Genomic DNA, 19938 nt, shown 5'->3' on the forward strand with positions numbered 1-19938 from the left:
TGCTGCAGCCATTTTTCCCTTGTGAAGGAAAGGGTTGATGGATGTTGCTTGCTTGACAATGAGCTTCTACTACAGAGTAGTATTCTAAGGATATTGCTTTGCTTTAAGTGCAACAAGGATTAAACAAATGAGCCATAAATCTGTCTTCAACAGTCCCATGTATGAATTACTTTACATTAGAGAAGATGTCAGCAAAAATACAATTATGAGATACTAAATGTGTTTTTAATGGTTACCTGCTGAATTGAGTAACTGAGAAAAGTAAAATTAAATGGATGTAGATTCTGTGCTGTGCGTCCTGGAGTATGTCTAAAGTGTGAATTGCAGGGACAGTTCTGAAGTGATACAATTTTGAGACTACACGTTACCTGGGATGATTTGTCCTGCTGAGAAGCTGCCTCCATTGCTGAAGAACCCTGGTGCTGTGATCTGCTGTGAAGTATAGACAAGCATAGCTACTGTGCCATATTCATTGCAGTCTTCTAGGACTGCCTTATGAGCACATCTCCTTCTGACATCTCTGAAGGGATTACCTGTTTGGACAGGGTTTGCAAAGGAATCTCTGAAGATGCAGCTGTATCTATGAGGAAATGTCATTAGATGTGGAGCGTTTATATTTGTCAGGTTTCTGAGCTGCTCCAGACCTTTTATCTGCCATTAGCTGTCTAGAACAGGAGTGAAGAAACTCACCCATGGTGTATGCTTAGTGACCTTGTGCCTGAGATAAAGTAAATCAGTGTAGCGCTAAGTCAATAGAGTTATGTTGATTTCCCCTGTTGGATAGAGCCCTTGTAAGTGTTAATAGCAATGTGTATCCTGAATGGGTTTTCTGATCCATTGCTAGTTTAGTTGTCAAAAGGTCTTGTTGGGCTCTGTAAAAACAACGGAATGGAGATGTGCACTGCAAAACTGTCTTGTACCAAGAAAATAACAGTGTTTGTACGCTATGCAGTAGGGAATTTTTTGAGATGCAAAGTGCTTGTCATCTGGGATTTGCATTTGGCTGATCTGCTCGGTGGACAGGTGGTCATGCCAATAGCAAGTTTTCTCTTGGGCCAGCACAAAATGTTTTTCAAAGTCTTATCTCATATGTGAGACTGAAGACTGACAATAGTGGGTAGATTCTAACCTAATTATGTCTTCCTGAATCTTGGTTTTATTCATGCACTTTCCTTTTTCAACTGTTTAATAACAATAGCTGTCTTGTTTATGTACTCTTTACTGGAATTAAGAGGAAAACATCAGGCTTTGCTATGCCTGAAACAGTAGGAAACTCTAAAGGCCAGCATACCACGCTTAACCTTGCAAGTCAGGGGTTTGCAATGAGAACTTGAATGGGATCATGCCTTCGCAACTTATTGTAGAGGTGTCCTGAAAAGTTTAAAACAAGCACATACCCTTTTTTCTCTGACTTAAATCATACTGAAAAAACCCCCACCTTTGTGAAGTTTGTTTTTTTTTTTTTAAAGATGGGAGGTTTTGTGTGTTTGTGTTAAGTAACCCTATGGTATTTCATTAAAACTTCCTTAATGTCACAGGAAAAATCAAAACAGTGGAGAAGATTCAGATATAAAGCAAAGGAGAAGGTAAATATATAATCTATAGCAGCCATTAAATGATAGCGAAGGTACTGATCATATTTTAGTTCCCTGCATCCCCTCCCTTCCTTCCTTTTCCCCCATCATCTTAGATGTTTAAAATGCATGTTTTGTTGCACGCATCTATTTTTTTCTTTCCTATCTTACTTTTGCTAAAACACTCTTGAGTATAACCTCATCACAGCACAGATTCCTACAAGCTGCCTTACACATTGTTACCATGCCATGCTAGAAGCAGTTTGTGGAAATCTACTAAAGGCTTGTCTGCAACTTGAAAGTCAATTCCAGAAGTTTTAGCTTTTGGATTTTGCATATGCTGATTTTGTTTTGAGTTCTCCAGCCTTCCAGTGCACTTTAATTAATCTGTTTTGAAAGCAAATGTACTATCATTTGAGATGAATTGTCCTGCAAAACGTAGGTGCAGAGGCATATGTGACTTCTTAAGGTCTTCTCACTGTCTTGCACATTTTTTGCTGAATTTAAGCTTCTTTTTTTTTTTTCCTGTGCAGTCTTGACTAGTTGTCACATTTCCAAATAAACTGCTGGTGTGAATTCAGGTGTGCCCTTCAACAACTTCAGCTTTTGACAGATTTTTGCATCTGGAGTTCTCTAGTGCCACATCTGCCTGCCATGACTCTGTGCTGTGCTTCTCCTCGCTCCTGTGCTCCTGGCTGCTGGAAAAAGGAGACAGTGCAGTACATTTAGAGTCTCTTGAAGCTTGCAAAGGAGAGGAGGCACTCCCAGGATCTGATTCACTGCTGCAGCACTGGAAAGGAGCTCTGGCAGAAATACAAACATCTCAGGGATGGACAATCACGGGAAGTCAGGGAAAGTGCTCACATACTTTGCACCTATTATGAGATAACAGATTTATTTTTTTTTTAAGGATGTTACCATTACAAGCTGCCAGTGATAGTCCTGTGGTAGATGTCCAGCATACAAAACTGAGAGGATTCAGCTAGGTGTCTGAGGTGGAAAACCCCAGTGATCAGGAGGGACCGCTTCCCAAAGGCTGTGTCTGCTGTATTACATTACAAATGTACAGGCTTGTTATTGTATACTGGAATGAGACCACCTCCACTTCCTCACAATTTGGCTACTCTCATTTTAATCAGAAAAGGACTGCACCAGAATATGAGCCTTGTCTGTCAACTGTTTCTCTGAAATACAAAATCCTGCAACCCACTCCACCCCCGAGGCCCCTCCTGGACTGTATTTGTTTCATGTCTCTTGACAAACCGACTATGCCTTCTTTCTTGCTCCTCGTGTCAGACCTTACAGATATACCACCTGCAAAATATCAAATATATTGCATGATGAAGAAAACATGAGAAAAAAGGATGAAAGGTGCTTTGTAATCGTCAGAGATCAGGATGATCGCATGTGTTCTTGTACCTGGTTTAGGAAACCACCTTTGTTTCCATTTTTGGTATTTTAATTGGTTCAGTAAAAGCTGATGTTTAATATTCAGTGAAAGATAATATTCTGACAGCCAGCATGAGTAGCTGCCACTCAGCTGACAGCTCAGCAGCCCTTCTGTCTCCCCGCAAGTGCTTTCCTGACAGGGAACACAAGGTAATTTGATGTGCAGTATCCAAAAGGTGGATCAGATTTCCATTCCTCAAAAGCTAGAGAAAGGCTTATCTTGAATTTGAGCAAATAGGATGTTTTGTCTTGCACTTCTCCTGCCATGGTGTGATTTTTGGTACCTTATGGTACCTTACGCTTAAATCAGATTAAGAAAATACTTGAAGTGCTGAGAAATGCAGAAGAACAGAGTCATTCTGATGACCTGGAAGTCTGAAAATGTTGCTCAGATGACCTAGTAATGTTGAGATTCAAGATTAATGGAATATTTATTAAACGTCTGATAAGATTTTGGGTGAAAAAAGGTATACTTTTGGGCATGTAAGGTCTGCAGCAGTTCTGGGGCTTTTATTGCTCTGAACTCTCTAAATGTGCTTGAGCCATTATCTTTTGGACGTTGTCTTTTAATCTTCCTTCTTCCTTTGGGGTTTCATTTTTCTGTAGTAACATCCATCTTTCTTATCCTCATTTTCAGCTTCATCTAGAAATGTGCATTTTTACCTGGGGAAACTGGCTATCCTGAGCCTCTCAATGGCTTTAAATTGTGAGCTTTAATTTTGGGGATGGGGAGAGGTTTCTGCTTCTCCTCTGGGGAAATTTCACTTTGCCAAGTCTATTCCCTGCAGACAAGCTGGGTTGAACTGATTTTCCTAGGCTTTAGTTGTCCTATTATTCTAAAACATTTCTGTTTGAATGGGAGCTATTTGAGTTAGTAATTTCCTAGTATGGGAGAGGGGGGAGACCAGACTCCATAGACTCTGAGGCATTTAATGACACAGCAATTTGAGAAAATGAGCTGTAATTCACTGGCATTATGGGCACATTCATGAGACTGTCACCTGTATCAGAAGGACATCTATAACAGTGTCCTAGTTTCTGAGACAGGGTAGAGTGGTGTGTCCCTGGCCAGATAAGACTGAAACGCAGGGGAGGTCCATGCTGCAGCTGTTCTGTTCCCTAGGAAGTCTCTCATCTTCTGTTATCCTGTTTGGGCTCTTCTCCCTAAACTGTGAGAACATACTGTGAGCAGGTGCTTGTCAACAGCGTCCAACCTTGTTATGAAATGCTTCCCCTTAACTTGTTACCTACACCTAATGAACTGCCTTCACTCCTCAGCTTGTTTGAGGTATAGTTTAACAAATCTGATCCCTTAGGAAAATGGCTCATCAAAGAGCAAACAAAAAGCCAGGAGGCACAAGAAAGTATGTGTCTCTGCCAGCGGCATCAGTAGTTCTATTTTCCATTGCAGCAAAACCATCACTGGTACTGACTGGATATCCTAAGTCCTTCTAGGCCAGCTCCTGTTAATATTGGTAAACTTTCCCCATTAATCAATCGAGCTGTCAGGCCACACACAGAGATCATCATTACACTAAAGAATGGTCCAAACCAAATTTTGATGAGAGTGCTGGTTTTTAGGACCTAGCCCAGCGGTACAGTAACAGAGTCCTGGTTTCTAGGACTGGAGACCTGACAGCTGGTCTGTCTGCTGCAAAATGTTGATTGGTGGCAATCAAGGATTTAAGGATCTTAGATAGCAGTGGCCAAGCACTTTCCTCTATTGAGAGGAGTTTGCCTGTAGGTAGGTGTATGCCCATTTTCTTCTCGAAGTTCAGCATCACCATATTCCACCAGTCTTTTTCAGGAATAAATAATCAGAGCTGTAAAAGCTGCTTTACCATTCGAAGCTTCGCAATCAGAGGTGATACTGAAGTAACTGCTTTATTTCTTCTTCCTCGCATCTTTGTAGCTGTGCATCAGGTCATCCCAAATCTCTGCTGATACACACACCTGCCAATCTGTGCCCTCCAGCCATTCTGTGCTTATAGAGATCAGCAGAATCACAGTTGTAGTGGTGTTTTTTCCTTACTGCCTGACACCTGAAAAATGATACGAACTTACTAGAAGCCATGTGGAAGTGGAGGTGAATAGAAAAAGCCAGATCTGGTGAGCATTTTGTTTTGCCTGCAAAACCAGAATTACTGTGTCATTTCTGTTGGGCGTCTCATAGTATGCAGTAAAAGAGCCAGAATGCATACAGCTTAAAGACAAAACATTTCACACCTCAAAGAACATTTCACTGTTGGGTATGCAAAAGAACACTGAGAGATAAAATAAAACAAACAAACAAACAAACAAAAATGCAATGCAGTGATTCAAAAGGAAAATAGCACTCACCTGAGACAGCATTCTGGGTGCACTGTCTTCAAAGCAGTTATTCTCAGTTAAGACAATACAACTTTCAGGTGTAGACAAGCCCCCTAGAGTGTTTTGATTCTCATTTTTCTAGTAATGTCTTTGCAGTGTTTTTCATTCCTTGTTTAGAACTTCAGTACTTCTTACAAGATGTTAGTAGATAAATTCATCTTGAGATGATGTTTTTCTCCTCTCCAGATCGCGGTCTCGCTGTAACACCAGCAGTGGCAGTGAATCAGAAAATTCCAACAGAGAGCATCGGAAGAAGAGAAACAGGTGACCATTATGTATTTTAAACATAGAGACATGAAACACAAAAAAGGAGAGAATGGACTTTTCTCAGATAAACCTAATAAGAAAGAATCTAACATGTTTTATATGTATACAGTCCTCCTGAGGATGCTTAAGGTCCTTTTTTTAATAAGAAGAGAGATAACTGCCAAAATAAATATACATTATAGGTGTATGCCATGAATGTGTACCCTCCTGTTGCTTGGGAAGAAGTCATTAATGAACTGCAAAATCAAGTACGGGGCACATTTATGAAAGACCTGCAATATTAGTGCAAATGAAGTGCATAATGATGATGACAAGATATACACAGCATATACTTCAATACCTCAAAAATTTCAAGTGCAGAATTTTGACAGAAAGTAAGCTTTTGAGGAGAATAGTCAAAATATTTTAATGGATCTGAAAGTCAGTGTTGTTTTTAAATGCATGCATTTAATTGTATGAATATTTTTATTTTATAAGATGCAAAGTGTGAGCCAAAACCCAAAAAGTGTACAGTGTCAGCTTTTAATAGGACAACAGCCATTTATATCAAGTGATGCTAGCAAGTTTTGATTTTTTATTTTTTATTTTTCTTGTCACTGATAACAAAAGTTGGCATAACAACTGATTTATTGTAGCAAAAAATTCCTTTAAAACTGCAACTTTTATGTTGCACTTGAGATAACAGCATTTGAGAGTTACTTATGAAAATGTATTTTTAAAAAGTACATAGAGTTTCTTCATGTTGCATAAACAGAGCATAAGAGTACTGTCACTGGACAAAAGAAGAGTTGTTTAAGCAAATTTTCTATAAGCTGTCTGCACAAGCTGCCATAGTATCCTGTTGTCTCACATGCAGTACTATGAGTGATAAATGATTTTCAGATACTTTGAAGCTCTTGGAAGTAGTTATATGCTAGATAGTGCTGCAGAAGTGTGCTGTATAATAATACTTAAAGCATGATTTGCAACAGTTAGATACTAAAAAAATCATTGTGACATTCAAATGGGCTGGTATAAAGCATAGTTGAGCCATGAGATTTCTTTGGAGTTTACTAAAATCACAGCACAGTCTTGTGAGATACTCAGCTAACAATAACCTAGTGTGCATGGAAGATTTGTTTTCCAGGTGAACTCTGAAGTTTAAATGAAACGCTGAGTGTAGTTTCAGAGATCAGTAGGTAAATGGTATTTTGTATCCCTTTCTTTTAGAAGACTCTTGCCAGGTTCTTTCTCCAGTGAAACTTCTTGTTCAGGGAGCTCCACAAGCAAGTGAAGGAAATTAGAGACTGACCACAAGAATGTTTTTAAGAGCTTCTTGCAATATAAAGATTGGATTGTAAGAGGGATTAAGTACTGCTTATCATTTTCTGAAGAATAAAAGGGCCTTTACCTACCCTTCCTCACCTCATGGAAAACTGCTTAAAATTAAAAAGAAACAAAAAATAAATTTGTGTGGATTGTTATTATGTTTTTTCACATTTTCAGAAATGTAAGATAAATCCAAAATTTTAGTGTTGCAGCACTAAATGAGCTAGAGGTCTGAGACTTGTTCCTTGTCATCAGGTGCAGGAAAACAACCAGTCATGATGAATTTCTGCATTTTGTTAGCAGCCACAGCAGGAATATAATAAGCTGAAAGGGCATAGGCACAGAATAACTTTCCCATTAGCAGTGGTGAGCCAGCCCTAAAAGGGTTAAATGGGACAATATAATGAGGGTTGCAACTGCAGTTACTCAAGTTTTACCTGTTGCATAGATTAATACTAATTTATTTCCCAGTACAATAATCAGACCCCGGGCACAAGTAAACACAGAGTTGTATTGTTTCATTGGAATAAAGTGACTGAATACTCCCATTACCCAAAAGAGTCTGCTTCTGGTCATGGAAGAGTAGAATATATTGTTCACATTAGAAGATATCACTGTGGATGATTTATCAGATGAAAACAAATCATCAGAGAAAAACAGAAATGCAAGTGAGAACTTGTGAAGGTAAAACACTGGAAAAAGGTTAGGGAGAAACTCTTTACGTGATCTCAATCAGTCTTTGAAGTTTCACTCCATCATGTGAATGCTCATATAAATTGAGGAAGAACCTATGATGAGCATATTTCAGTCACAGAAGGAATGTATTTGCTTTTTTAAATGCTGTGGTCAAAATGTATTGTGTGGATAAAAATATATTAAACTAGTTGACAACGTGTACTGGAGCATAGTCTTCTACTTGACTATATTTAGAAGATCTATCAGATTAGAATCACAGAATCACTGAATGGTTGAGGTTGGTAGGGACCTCTAGAGGTCATCTGGTCCAACCCCCTGTTCAAGAGCCAGTTGCCCAAGGCCATTCCCAGATGGCTGCTGAATTACCTCCAAGGATGGAGACTCTGCCACCTCCCTGGGCAACCTGTGCCAGTGCTCAGCCAACCTCACAGGGAAAAAAGCATTTCTTGATGTTCAGAGGGAACCTCCTGTGTTTCAGTCTGTGCCCATTGCCTCTGGTCCTGTCTCCAGTCAGCACTGAAAAGAGCCTGGCTACGTCCTCTTTGCACCCTCCCTGCAGGGATTTCCATACATTGATGGGATCCCCCTCAGATCCTTCTCTTGTTCGGGCTGAACAGTCCCAGCTCTCTCAGCCTTTTCTCACGTGAGACATGCTCCAGTCCCTTTACCATGTTGGTGACCTTTGCTGGACTCTCTCCAGTATATCCATGTCTGTCATGTACTGGGAAGCCCAGCACTGGATGCAGTACTCCAGGTGCAGTGACATCAGTGCTGAGTAGAGGGAAAGGATCACCTCCCCTGACCTGTTGGCAGTACTTTGTTTAATGCAGCCCAGGATACCGTTGGCCACCTTTGCTGCAATGGCACATTGTCAGCTCAACTTGGTGCCCACCAGGACCCCCAGGTCCCTTTCTGCCAAGCTGCTTTGCAGCTGGGCGGCCCCCAGCCTGTGCTGGTGCCTGGGGCTGTTCCTCCCCAGGTGCAGGACTTTGCAGTTCCCCTTGTTGAACTGCCTGCGGTTCCTGTCAGCCCATGTCTCCAGCCTATCCAGGTCCCTCTGGATGGCAGCACCACCCTCTGGTATATCAGCCCCTCTTCCCAGTTTGGTGTCATCAGCAAACTTGCTGTGGGTGCACTCTGCCCCATCATCCAGATTATTAGTGAAGATGTCAAACAGGACTCGACCCAGTACCCCCTGGGGTACCCACTAGTTACTGGCCTCCAACCAGACTTCGTGCCACTCATCACCATCCTCTGGATCAGGCTGTTCAGCCAGTTTTCAATGCACCTTACTGTCTGCTCATCCAAGCCATACTTAACAGCTTTTCTGTAACGATCTTGTGGGAGACAGCATCGAAAGCCTTCCTGAAGTCCAGGTAGACAATGTCCACAGATCTCCCCTCATCTACCAGCACAGAAGTCATTCAGTGTAGAAGTTTCTCAAGTTGGTAAAGTATGACTTCCCTTTGGTGAATCCGTGCTGACTGCTCCTGGTTACTTTCTTGTCCTTCAAATGCATGGAAATGGTTTCCAGGATTAGCAGCATTATCACCTTTCTGGAGATCAAGGTGAAGCTGAACCAGGAGTTCCCCAGGTGCTCCTCCTTGCCCTTTTTGAAGATACGAATGACATTTGCTTTCCTTCAGTCTTTGGGCACTTCTGCCAATTGCCGTGATCATTCAAAGATCATTGAGAGAGGCCTTGCAATGGCATCAACCAGCTCCTTCAGCACTCATGGCTGAATCACATCAGGGCCCATGGACTTCTCTATGCCCAGTTTACTTAAGTATTCCCTGACCAGATCCTCTTTCACCAAGTGTATGTCTGTCTTGCTCCAGACTTTCTTGCTGTTCTCTGAGGCCTGATTTCCTGAAGGCTAGTCTTGCTACTCAAGACTGCATTAAGAAGGCATTCGATACCTCAGTATTTCCATGTTGTGTGTCACCAGGCCCCCTGCCTCATTCAGCAGTGGGCCCTATCCTTCCTTTGTCACCTGTCTACTTGCAGAAGCCCTTCTGGTTGCCTTTGACATCCCTGGCCAGATTCAATTCCATTTGAGCTTTGGCTCTCTCAACCTCATCCCTGCATGCTTAGGTAATGTCTCTGTATTTCTCTCTTGTTACATGTCCATGCTTCCGCCTTCCGCATGCTTCCTTTTCTACCTTTTGTGTTTGAGTTTTGCCAGGAGCTCCTTGTTCATCCATGCAGACCTCCTGGGGGCTTTGCCTGACTTCCTACTCACTGGGATGGACTGCTCTTAAGCTTGGAAGAGATGATCCTTGAATATTAACCAGCTTTCTTGGGCCTCTTTCTCTCTGGGACCTTATTCCATGGGACTTTTTCAAGGAGATCTTTGCAGAGGCAAAAATCTTCTCTCCTGAAGTCCAGGGTTGTGATCTTGGTTTTTTCCCTTGTCTCTCCTCTCTGGGTCCTGAATTCCACTGTCTCATTCAACTGCAGCCAAGGCTGCCTTCAGCCTCAACATCCCCAACAAGCCCCTCATTGTTCTACATTGTACCTAAATGATAACTATCTGCTCACATATTTTGAATGAGATTTCAGAATCAAGTCGTCAGAGTTGCTTGTTTTAAGAGAATTTGTCATTGCATAAACATAGCTTGCTATCATATCACCTGCAATGGGGAAGAAACATCTCTAGGTCAACAGATGAGTGATGATAGTCTTACAACTTTCCTTTTTACCATCAAGTCTTCCTGCAAACAATGTCCAATTTGTCATCGTGATAGCTATTAATCTCAACTGGATTTATTGCACATGCCAGTAATGAGGATTTTCTTTTTCTATAAGACATAAATCAACTTGTTCCCTTGTGGGAGCAAAAAGTGAAAAGAATGAAAGTTGTAATGGGGTACAAGGGCAACACATTTTTGTCAAAAGTATCTTAAAACAGAAACTTAGATTTTGAGTTAAATTTCTTTCTACTTTTTTGGTTTTGTTGTTGTTGTTGCCATCTCTGTTGTCACTGAGCTAATGATTTTGCCCGCAAAGTTTTATGATTTGTTCATTGCATCTAAGTAATGTATTTTATGGAGAGATCGTGTTATGTTGGTCATCCTTCACATTGTTAAATATGAGCATAGTACCTTTCTTTGCAGCTGCAAAATGAATGCTTTATTGCTTCCTATCTCCATCTAGTAGAGTTCTGCTGTAGTATAAGAGTACTTTGAGTGTGCTGACACTGCTTTTTTAATAGCTGCCGTGCTACTTTATATATTTACATTTTCAGTAGTTTGCTCTAATTAAAGAAATAAATAACAGTGATGAATACTTGTATTTTACAACAAGTAGAAGAAAGGAGGCAGAATAGAAATATTAGGTACCTGGAGATAAATGAATGCATTGCTAAGGACTGTGCTTGCCACGCAGCAGTAGATATATAAAAAAGTCAATATTGTTATTAACAATGACAAGCAAATAATAATTGAGTTTAGCAGAAGGGCATATAAAGAAGAAAGCATAAGTGATAGAGGATGGCTGAGAATGTGACCAAATGAGAGTAGGAATGAGTGGGGGAAAAAAAAGTAAAGATGGAAAATAAATAAATTGGATAAGTATATAAGAAGGTAAGACAGACATCTTTCAGTGAGATAAGTGGCACAAGTTGTTGTAGGGGACAGAGAAGACTGAAAGAAAAAAATATGGAAACTAAATGATTTTTTCCACATCAGTTCTTTCAAATAAAAAAAATTAACTTATGTTTAAGACTGAATTTATTTAGGAGGGAAAAGAAATGCTGAAGTAGAATGGGATTACAGTGTGGGCATGTGATGAAAGCTGAAGCATATGTAGAGGACTGATGGAGGAACAGAATCAATACCAGCAAGGCTGATTTCAAAAGTATGAGATGATACACAATTCCTGACTCAGACTTCTGCTTTCTTTGGACTACAGTTAGGACATTATGCTCTTTTAATAAATAATATCGAAACGTTCCAGTGGCCTTTTACAAGGAGCAAAAGCTGTAGTATTCCAAGTTTCAGACACTAAAATTTAGTTTCAGGTTTTTTCTTCAGGTTGTGTAAAAGGTAATGCAAGGGAAATATAGTGCAGTATAAGACAGTGGAGAAAACTTCAGGGAAATAAATCTCATCCTACAATGGTCCCAGGTTTTGCAGAAGAGTTGCTTCCTTCTCTGTGTTCCTATCAAAGAGCAGTGCTGTGCTGTAACATTGTTCTTCATCATCAATCTTCTGTATCTGCAGGGGGAAATATCTACAGGTACCCCTGTATGACATCTGTGCGCTGAAGTCACTCTTGGAGATGACTGAACCCAAGCATCCAAAATGCAGTAGAGTCCTGCACTTTGGTGTCAAAGTATAAACATGATCTAAGATTGTGACCACATCATAGAAAAACAGGGACTCATGTATTTATGCTGTTTGGCAAAAGAGTCAGTGAAGCACATTTTAAGAAGGAGCCTAAGGAAGACTTAAAACCTCTGCATGATGGGATCAGTGTGGTCTGACCAGAGGCATATCCGCTAATGCACTTATTCCAGCACCAACACACTAGTATTTCTTTGTTGTGACCATCTCATATTAATGCTGCTGAGGAGCAGCGTAATGCTACTGCTTAGTTTGGACTTTTTCTTTCTTATTTTGTTGCTATGTTTTGTTAAAAATCATCTTTAAGTGATGCTGAACAGCCTTTGAAATTTTCTTTGAAACCTTATGTTGTTGAAAGCTATTATGGTCTCCAAAGTCTTGAAATCTTTCCTTCTTTTATTTTGTCCTTCTTTACCTTTAAAGCAGAGAGGCTTTTATTTGTGTAGAAGACGACCTTCCTGTTGCCACTGCAGTTTTATTCCCTGTTAGGCTCAAGGGTTTCCATTAGTAGAATGGACTGGAGCAGAAATGATGTGTTTACACCCTTAATGAGAGGTCATTTGTAGTCATTGTGGAAGTGTGGTTTCAAACAAGGTGCAGGATCTCATGCGTTCTGTGCTGCTGTATGGACCTTGTGCTCTGCCGCGTTGTGTAGATTTCCTGAGCAGAATGAGTAGCTCTTCGTTATTTTATGGCAAACATTTGAATGCCTCCCTCAGAGCACAGCTGTCTGCTTGACCTGTTAGGAGTTGTTTGGGAGAGGTGGAACGAGGCACTGACGAGTGGGCAGACCCACCACCCACAGCACCAGCGCTGGTCTAGCAGCTGTGTGTCATCTTTTTGTGCGACTGCCATGTGTGCGAGGCAGTTGGTAGTGTTTATACCATGTGGGATGATTGCTGTCTCCACAAATTGGATTATTTGGGATGAAAATCACACTTCATTACTTATTGCTGTGTGAGTTCTTCTACTAAATCCTTAGATAGAAGTTTATGTTAATCGCTGTCACGAGATTACAGGTTTAAAATTACTTGCTTAGAAATCAAAACCTGATGTTGCTGTCTTCTCCAGATGCTCAGTGCCGTTTGGTCGAGTTGTGGCCGTTTACAGTAGCTGGGAATCCAGCTCAAAATTAATTGTGCATGTGAGAGAAGATCTGATGAAAGGAAAAGCAGCAGCCTGCATAGCTAGTTTAGCCTGATACAATTCAAAACTGAAGGAGAAAGGTACATATATAGTAAAGAGCAATAACAACAGCGTGTTTTGCATTTCCTAGGCAGTCACATCTCCAACGTAATCCCTTTATCTCTGTTGGTTTGTTTGTTTGTTTGTTTTACTTGTCAGTCTTCCTGTTTTTTGTTAAGCTCCTCTGGTTTCGTCAGTATGCCAGTCATACTGTCCTATCAGAGAACCCAGTCTTGGAGTGGTATTTCCCAGGGTTGTTTCTAAATCCCTACTGAATTTTAAATTCACTGCTGTGACAAAGCACGTGCATTTGTTCCATCTTAGCATTTCATCACACCACTCATATTTGCAACCCCAAAACTGTGAAGCATCTGTAGAACTTTGAAGGGCCAAATGCTGGCATGTCGGTTGGCCTGTCATCAGAGTTTCTTCAGCCTGCTAACACATGCGCTGAATTTGTAGGATTTTGACATTTGGTTTAATCTGTACTACATTCCAATAATGGATTCATGGATTTAAAAAAAAAAAAGGCATATCATGTCATTTAGAAGCACACAAGCAGAGACAGGGGCTGAAGCCACAGGCAACAGTGCAGAAGGGGTGCAACAGTGGGATTCTATGTGTCTGGGGCAGCCAGGGAGATCTGGCCTGCATCCTGGGCTTTGTTGCAGGTCAGGGTGAAGGGATGGCTTTGTCTAAGCAGGAACTCATGAAGGGCATCCCTGGAGGATATTCCCTGGATCCTAGGAAGGTGCATGCTGCAACAAAGTATTTGGAAAAGTTGTGGAGCCCTGTATCATGATGTGGGGCTTACACTCGCTGTAGATGAGGTAGGTTAGAATATGTAAATAGGAAAAAAATTCCAAATGTTTGGTTTGGGCTGGGAAGAAGAATTCAACTTGTGAGCCTGTGTTTAAAGGCCCAGGTAATTTAATTTTTGGCTTACGGTGTTTCTAAATGACAAATCAGTGAGTTTTCTTTGATACAGGTTCTTACATTTTAATGTAGTTTGGGAATATTAATTAATATTTAGTAAGATTAAAAGTTCAAGTATTGCATGCAGCATTCCAGTACCTGAAGGGGCCTACAAGAAAGCTGGAGAGAGACTGTTTACAAGGGCATGGAGTGATAGGACGAGGGGTAAGGGCTTTAAACTGAAGGAGGAGAGATTTACATTAGATGTTAGGAAGAAATTCTTTACTGTGAGGGTGGTGAGGCACTGGAACAGGTTGCCCAGAGAGGTTGTGGAGGGCCTGTCCCTGGAAGTGTTTAAGACCAGGTTGGATGGGGCTTTGGGCGACCTGGTCTAGTGGAGCGTGTCCCTGCCCATGGCGGGGGGGTTGGAACTAGATGGTCCTACTTTAAGGTCTCTTCCAACCTAAACTTTCTGTGATTCTATGTTTCTGTGATTGCAGAAGCAGATTTTTGTGTGGAAAAAAATACCACATTGCTTCTCTGAGCATCCTGCATCAGAGACCTCAGACTAAATTCCTGGTACTACTTTTGCAGATTACGGCAAGAGAATGACATGGTTGACTCGGCTCCTCAGTGGGAAGCTGTGCTTCGGCGACAAAAGGAGAAAAACCAGGCGGATCCAAACTACCGGCGATCCAGGCACAGATCTCGATCGTATGTAACCCTTGCCCTCTTTGATGCGAAAATTAAGGCTGCAGCAAGAGCTAGTCAGGAACTCTCTCCAACACCTTGGATGGAGTCCTGGATGGTTTTGTGGCACATTGAACATTAGTTCTGTAATGATGACAGCAGTTCCCCTCTTCTGGGCAGCAAGTCTGTGAAAACATTCAGATTTTGTGTGATAGGTGCGGGCATTTTTGTAAAATGCCTGCACATTTGTTTAATCATATAATGTCTGCAGTGTTGTTCCAGATGAGTCCAGCTACTGATCCCTCCATGTCAAATTAGCATTGGCAAGCAGCAGCCAGTGATTTATTGCATCCTGATGTCAGTATTTCCATGATGGAGCTGTGCTGCCAGGTGGTCCCGTTCCTGTTGACAGCCAGTTTTGACATGGTGAACTTGTCAGCTTCTAAAATTAATTTTCTCAAACTTAAATGAAAATGAAAAAACTAAAATGAAAACGCTGGTTGCTTTTAATTTGTATTTTTCTTCTAATGGCATGTTTTTGGGGTATAGAACACCCTGTTTTGTATCATGTTTGTGTCCAGCCTAATCTGCCATCCAAGCAACCAGCCAAAGCAGCACCAGCATCAGCGTGCCCGGAAGGCAGGGCAGGCAGGGCAGGTCAGGGCACGGGGTGTTGAAGAGTGCCCGGAGAGCAGCTATGAGGCACTGGGAGGGAAGGCAAGAGAGAGCTGTCTTTGAAACTGTATCTCCACCCTCATTGCCCGGCTAACATGGATGAGTTGCCAGCCCTGGTGCTGATGGTGTAATGTGTGACCTCTGTAACACACTTACATAGGTAATTCCCATTAATGTCTTTTCTTAAATTTACCTTTCATGTTAAGACGTACCAAGAGAAACTGCATAATGCCTTAAATGATTATTTCATTCATACTGATTGAAACAATTGAAGTTTCCAGTATTAAAGTCCTCTTGAGCTCTGTTTTCAGTTGCCTGCATTGCTAGAACTCGTTTGTCTCCAGTTTTGTGCTGTATAGTTTTCATTCTTTTATGAGAAATAGAATTTGCTATTAAAATTCCAAATGTTGGAATTTCTTCTTTAACTGGCTTTGTACAGACTTGTTCACTTTCAGCTGCACAAAAGTCAAATGTTATTAGGTGTAATTATACAATGATATATTACTAAAAATCAGGAATATTAAAGCTCACTTGTATGGAATCCACAAAACATAGCTGATTAAGTTTGATTTACATTTTTTTACTATATACAGAAAGTCCTGTAAACTAGGAAATGTATTCAGTGAATAATGGTTAGATTAAATTTATAGCCTACTTTTCTTTTTCCCATAGGCCAAGTAAATTTCATTCCTTGGACAGCACGGGCTCCCTCTTGTGGCTAACTTAACTTGTGAAATGACTTATTTTCCAGCATAGTGACATTCTGAGTTATATTTTATTTAAACTACTATTAGCAAAAAATGCAAATGTGTAGCATCTTACTTAACAAGGAAAAGTCCTAGAGGAAGCAAAGAAATGAAGAAATTCTGAAGATTTTGGATGGGTTCTCATTTTTTTTTCCCTATTGTGTTAGTGATGAATATATTCCTCCTTTTTGTCTCACTCTTCAGTTTTTCAGTTTAAAAAACCACAAAACCAAAACAATGAAATAAGCCCAAACCTCCCAAGTATAGCACAGATCCTTAATATATGCAAGTTGGAACTAAAAAAAGTAAAATGGGAATTCCTTTCAAAGTGCTTTAAAGAGAGTTTAGTAAAAGGCATTTAACCATTAACCTGCAGTAGGTTATAAGAGTATTGATTTAATTTAGTTTGGCCCAGCTGTTTGATTATATGATTGGATGCAGGTCAGAGGGAAGGGAAACACATGATTTCCTGGGGTGTAGGGTGTGCTTGGTTTTGTTTATAAATCTGGTCATACGGTCATTTCAATTTGCTCATTTAACAATTGATACAAACGCTTCATTTTAGCAGTATGGACAAGTCTCACATTAAGTTCCTTATTGCAGTCAGCTTAACGAGAGGTTCACTTTGGAAGCACAAAGTAATGGCAGCAATAGTTGTTACTGTGCCTGGCAGAGTGCATTTAATTTGTTTGATAATGAGTAATATTTATCATTGGTGGTGGTGAGGTGGTGTCTTCTTGGTCTCAGGAATAAAAATATTTGTCAAGAATTTGACCTTTCTGTCTCCTAAAGGAATCAGCAAATAGAGAGAGCTCCCAATTCTAGTTCTACAGGGTTTATTTTCAAGAGTTCATGTAAAACATCTGTGTAGCCAAAGGGCTTTTTTTAATTACGAAGAATGGCCATTAAAATTCCATGGCTATTTAAATTTACCATTTCTGACTCAAACTGAAATATTAATAAGGGTGCAGATGCAGACACAAAAAATAATGTAGACCTTATTAATCTGTAGAGTTGTTCGAGCTTGTGAAAATGAAATAAAAATAAAAAAAACCCTGGGGACTCATCACTTACTGAGAATTCTCATGAGGTTTCTTGTGCATTAGAGGATCTGATTAGCATACAAATTGTCCAGAAGCTGTCGATTCAGATACTGCAATAGGACAATTTGAGTATATATTATATGTCAAAACTGTGCGTTCTAAAACATTTCATAGTAAAAAGATGAAAACAAAGTGAAAGAGGGATTGTGATCTGGCTTTAAAGATTTATTAGAAGAATTGCTTTGTTATGGGCTGTTAAGAACTATACAAACATGAATTTCCTATGCAGTATATGCAATACCTACATTTCACCTTAACAAGACCTTTCTTTTTGTAAGCTTTTCTTCATTTTGCCTTCAAAGGAAGCAGGAACTGGGCCTCTGGAAGGAAAATTCTTTTATTAAGATACTTTGTCATATTTCTGGATATTCTTTTGTGGAGAGTTAATTTGAATAAATTGTGTGAGGTTACTCCAGTACGGTAACACTTCTTAAACAGATGGAAAATAAATAGTGTCAAGATAGGAATTCATAAAAGCAGTTTGCTCTGAGGATTCATTGTGTTTAGCCCCCCCCCCCCTTTTTTTTTTTTCATGGGATGCCATACTGTTAACCTGATGATAGTTCACAGCAGCGGCTTCCTTTTAGTGTACTTGCAGGGGTGGAAGGAGGGAGAATGGGAGAGATCGCAGAATTAAATGCCTGGTGTTGGCTGCAGAAAGCAGGAGGCACAGTTTCTAGAAAATGGAGAAACAAAGATGACTTCTTATTGAACCACTCTCTTTCCACACTGCCCCACAAATTAATATTTCTTAATGTAGTTTTGGCTTCACATTATGTCTGGTGATATGCAAGACTTAGGGCCACATCCTGAACTGTTGTATTTCCATGAATAAGTAAAAGCCATGAGCTGATGAGATGGGTCAGTGGTGTGCACAATACCCTGCTTTGTGGTGATCCTGGGTTCCTCAGGCAAACTAAGGCTTGTAAGCATTACAAAGCCTCCCTGGAGAAGCTGCTGTTTTTCAGGGAGCTTTCACATTCCCCACTGCCTGATTATGCAGCCTCAGAAGAGGATGCCTATCTTCCCAGCCCCAGGGTGAATGCAAGGTTTGCAGCTGCTATTTAGTGAGCAGGATGGTGCATGGAAGGAGAAATCAATTAAAAACTGATGGGTGAAAAGCGCTGTTAAATGCCACTGCATACCAAGCTACTGCATCAGGGAATTAAAAACAGCATGGACAGATGCAAGGAGAGAAGGAGAAGTAAATACAAGAAGGGAGAAGGAGAGATGGAAGTGTGTAAGTCAGAGAAAATTAAATGCATTATAATAAACACAAAAAGCTCTGAATGCTGAGAAGAATGGGACTGCAATCTACTTGTGGCTGTAGCTGTTGCTGTCATGTGGACCTGAGCACTTGGAATGGACCGCAGAGCAGTCCCTCAAAGATGGGAATCATCTAGGGAGGCTCTGTCACGCTGCCTGGAAAGCCATCGCCACCTTGAAGCCTGAGAAGGTTATACATTAGTTCACATTAGTCCCACTAAGGAATAGCAAATGTAAGGTTGTTTATCACCCTTTTGTCTTTCTGTGGTATTTCTAAAGCAGTAAACTAATATCTGCCAGTAGTTCTGCACCTGTAAAATCTAAAAAAAAACCCCAAACATTTACTGCAATATAGCTGTCTCTGAACATTATACCTAGGCTGAAGTCTGGAAATGAGCCACATACAGTAATGGTGAATTAAGAAAACAGTGAAACTGTTAGTGCTAGAGAACAGTTTGGAATTATTTCTGATACAGCTCTGTTGCTGGGCAAGGGAGAGACGATTTAACAGATGCTAAAACACAGAAGTCTGCTGTCCTCTTCTTCATTTAAATTTGGATTATATCACTCCAAAAGTGTATTTGAACATTATAGGCGCTTTTGTTTAAGGAAAAAAAAGCAAACTGTATGATCTGATGATGTAAGACTTGATCTTTGAGAAACTGTGACTTCAGTGGGAGCATTTATAGATGCTGAATCTGTCTAAAAGATGCATCCCCTCACATCTCAGATAGTGTGGAACAGTCTAGCTGTTGGATGTGAGTTTATATAATCCCAGTGAAAGGAGTTACAAAGAATTATCTGATCTCTCCATGCAAACGTAGTCCCTGCCACTGTGTAAAATGCTTATTTAATCTGTTACTCTGCGTGGGTTTTGGTGAATTATAGGTGCAGCTTCAGCAACAGCAGTGGTTTTGCACTAATCCTGCACTAATAAAATAGGATAAGAAAAGTAAAAATAAAGGAGATCTAGTTTGGAAACAGTATCTTCTGTAATTTGGTGGAAAATGTGAGGCATGCCATTGAGGCTTGCTTTACTACCTCTCTATATCTGCAATGGGGAAATTACAGTTTTGGCCAAGTACTTTCCCTGTGAATGAAATATTTGTGTGCATGAGTATGAGTGGTTGCTGGTTTGGTTTGTTCATTGTTGTGTTGTTTGGGTTTTTTTGTCCTGGTAAATGAAGGTAAATGGTAAATGAGCAGAAGTAAAGGTAAATGAAGTGAGCAGAAAGCCTTCCTGGAAGTGACCAGAAAGCGAGAGGCTGTACTGTGATCGCAGCTGAGCAACGGGTCCTCTTCACTGCTGCTCACAGGGAATGGCCAGGGGTTACTGGTGTGTTGGCCT

The 19938-nt window shown here is 40.6% G+C and overlaps 1 protein-coding gene across 3 annotated transcripts in view; it reads left to right on the top strand.

Annotated features, from left to right (window-relative positions):
- The window catches only part of EPB41L4A (erythrocyte membrane protein band 4.1 like 4A), a 146822-nt gene that overhangs the window by 118256 nt on the left and 8628 nt on the right, over positions 1-19938 (top strand). For 2 of the 3 annotated variants that reach the window (XM_075740053.1, XM_075740051.1), the window contains 3 exons: positions 1539-1586; positions 5580-5657; positions 14705-14824. In XM_075740053.1, the coding sequence (XP_075596168.1) occupies positions 1539-1586; positions 5580-5657; positions 14705-14824 (246 nt within the window). The remainder of the gene's footprint in view (positions 1-1538; positions 1587-5579; positions 5658-14704; positions 14825-19938) is intronic. The other variant, XM_075740052.1, reaches the window with a different exon arrangement.

This window comes from Balearica regulorum, chromosome Z (genome assembly GCF_011004875.1).
Source record: "Balearica regulorum gibbericeps isolate bBalReg1 chromosome Z, bBalReg1.pri, whole genome shotgun sequence".
NCBI lineage: Eukaryota > Metazoa > Chordata > Aves > Gruiformes > Gruidae > Balearica > Balearica regulorum.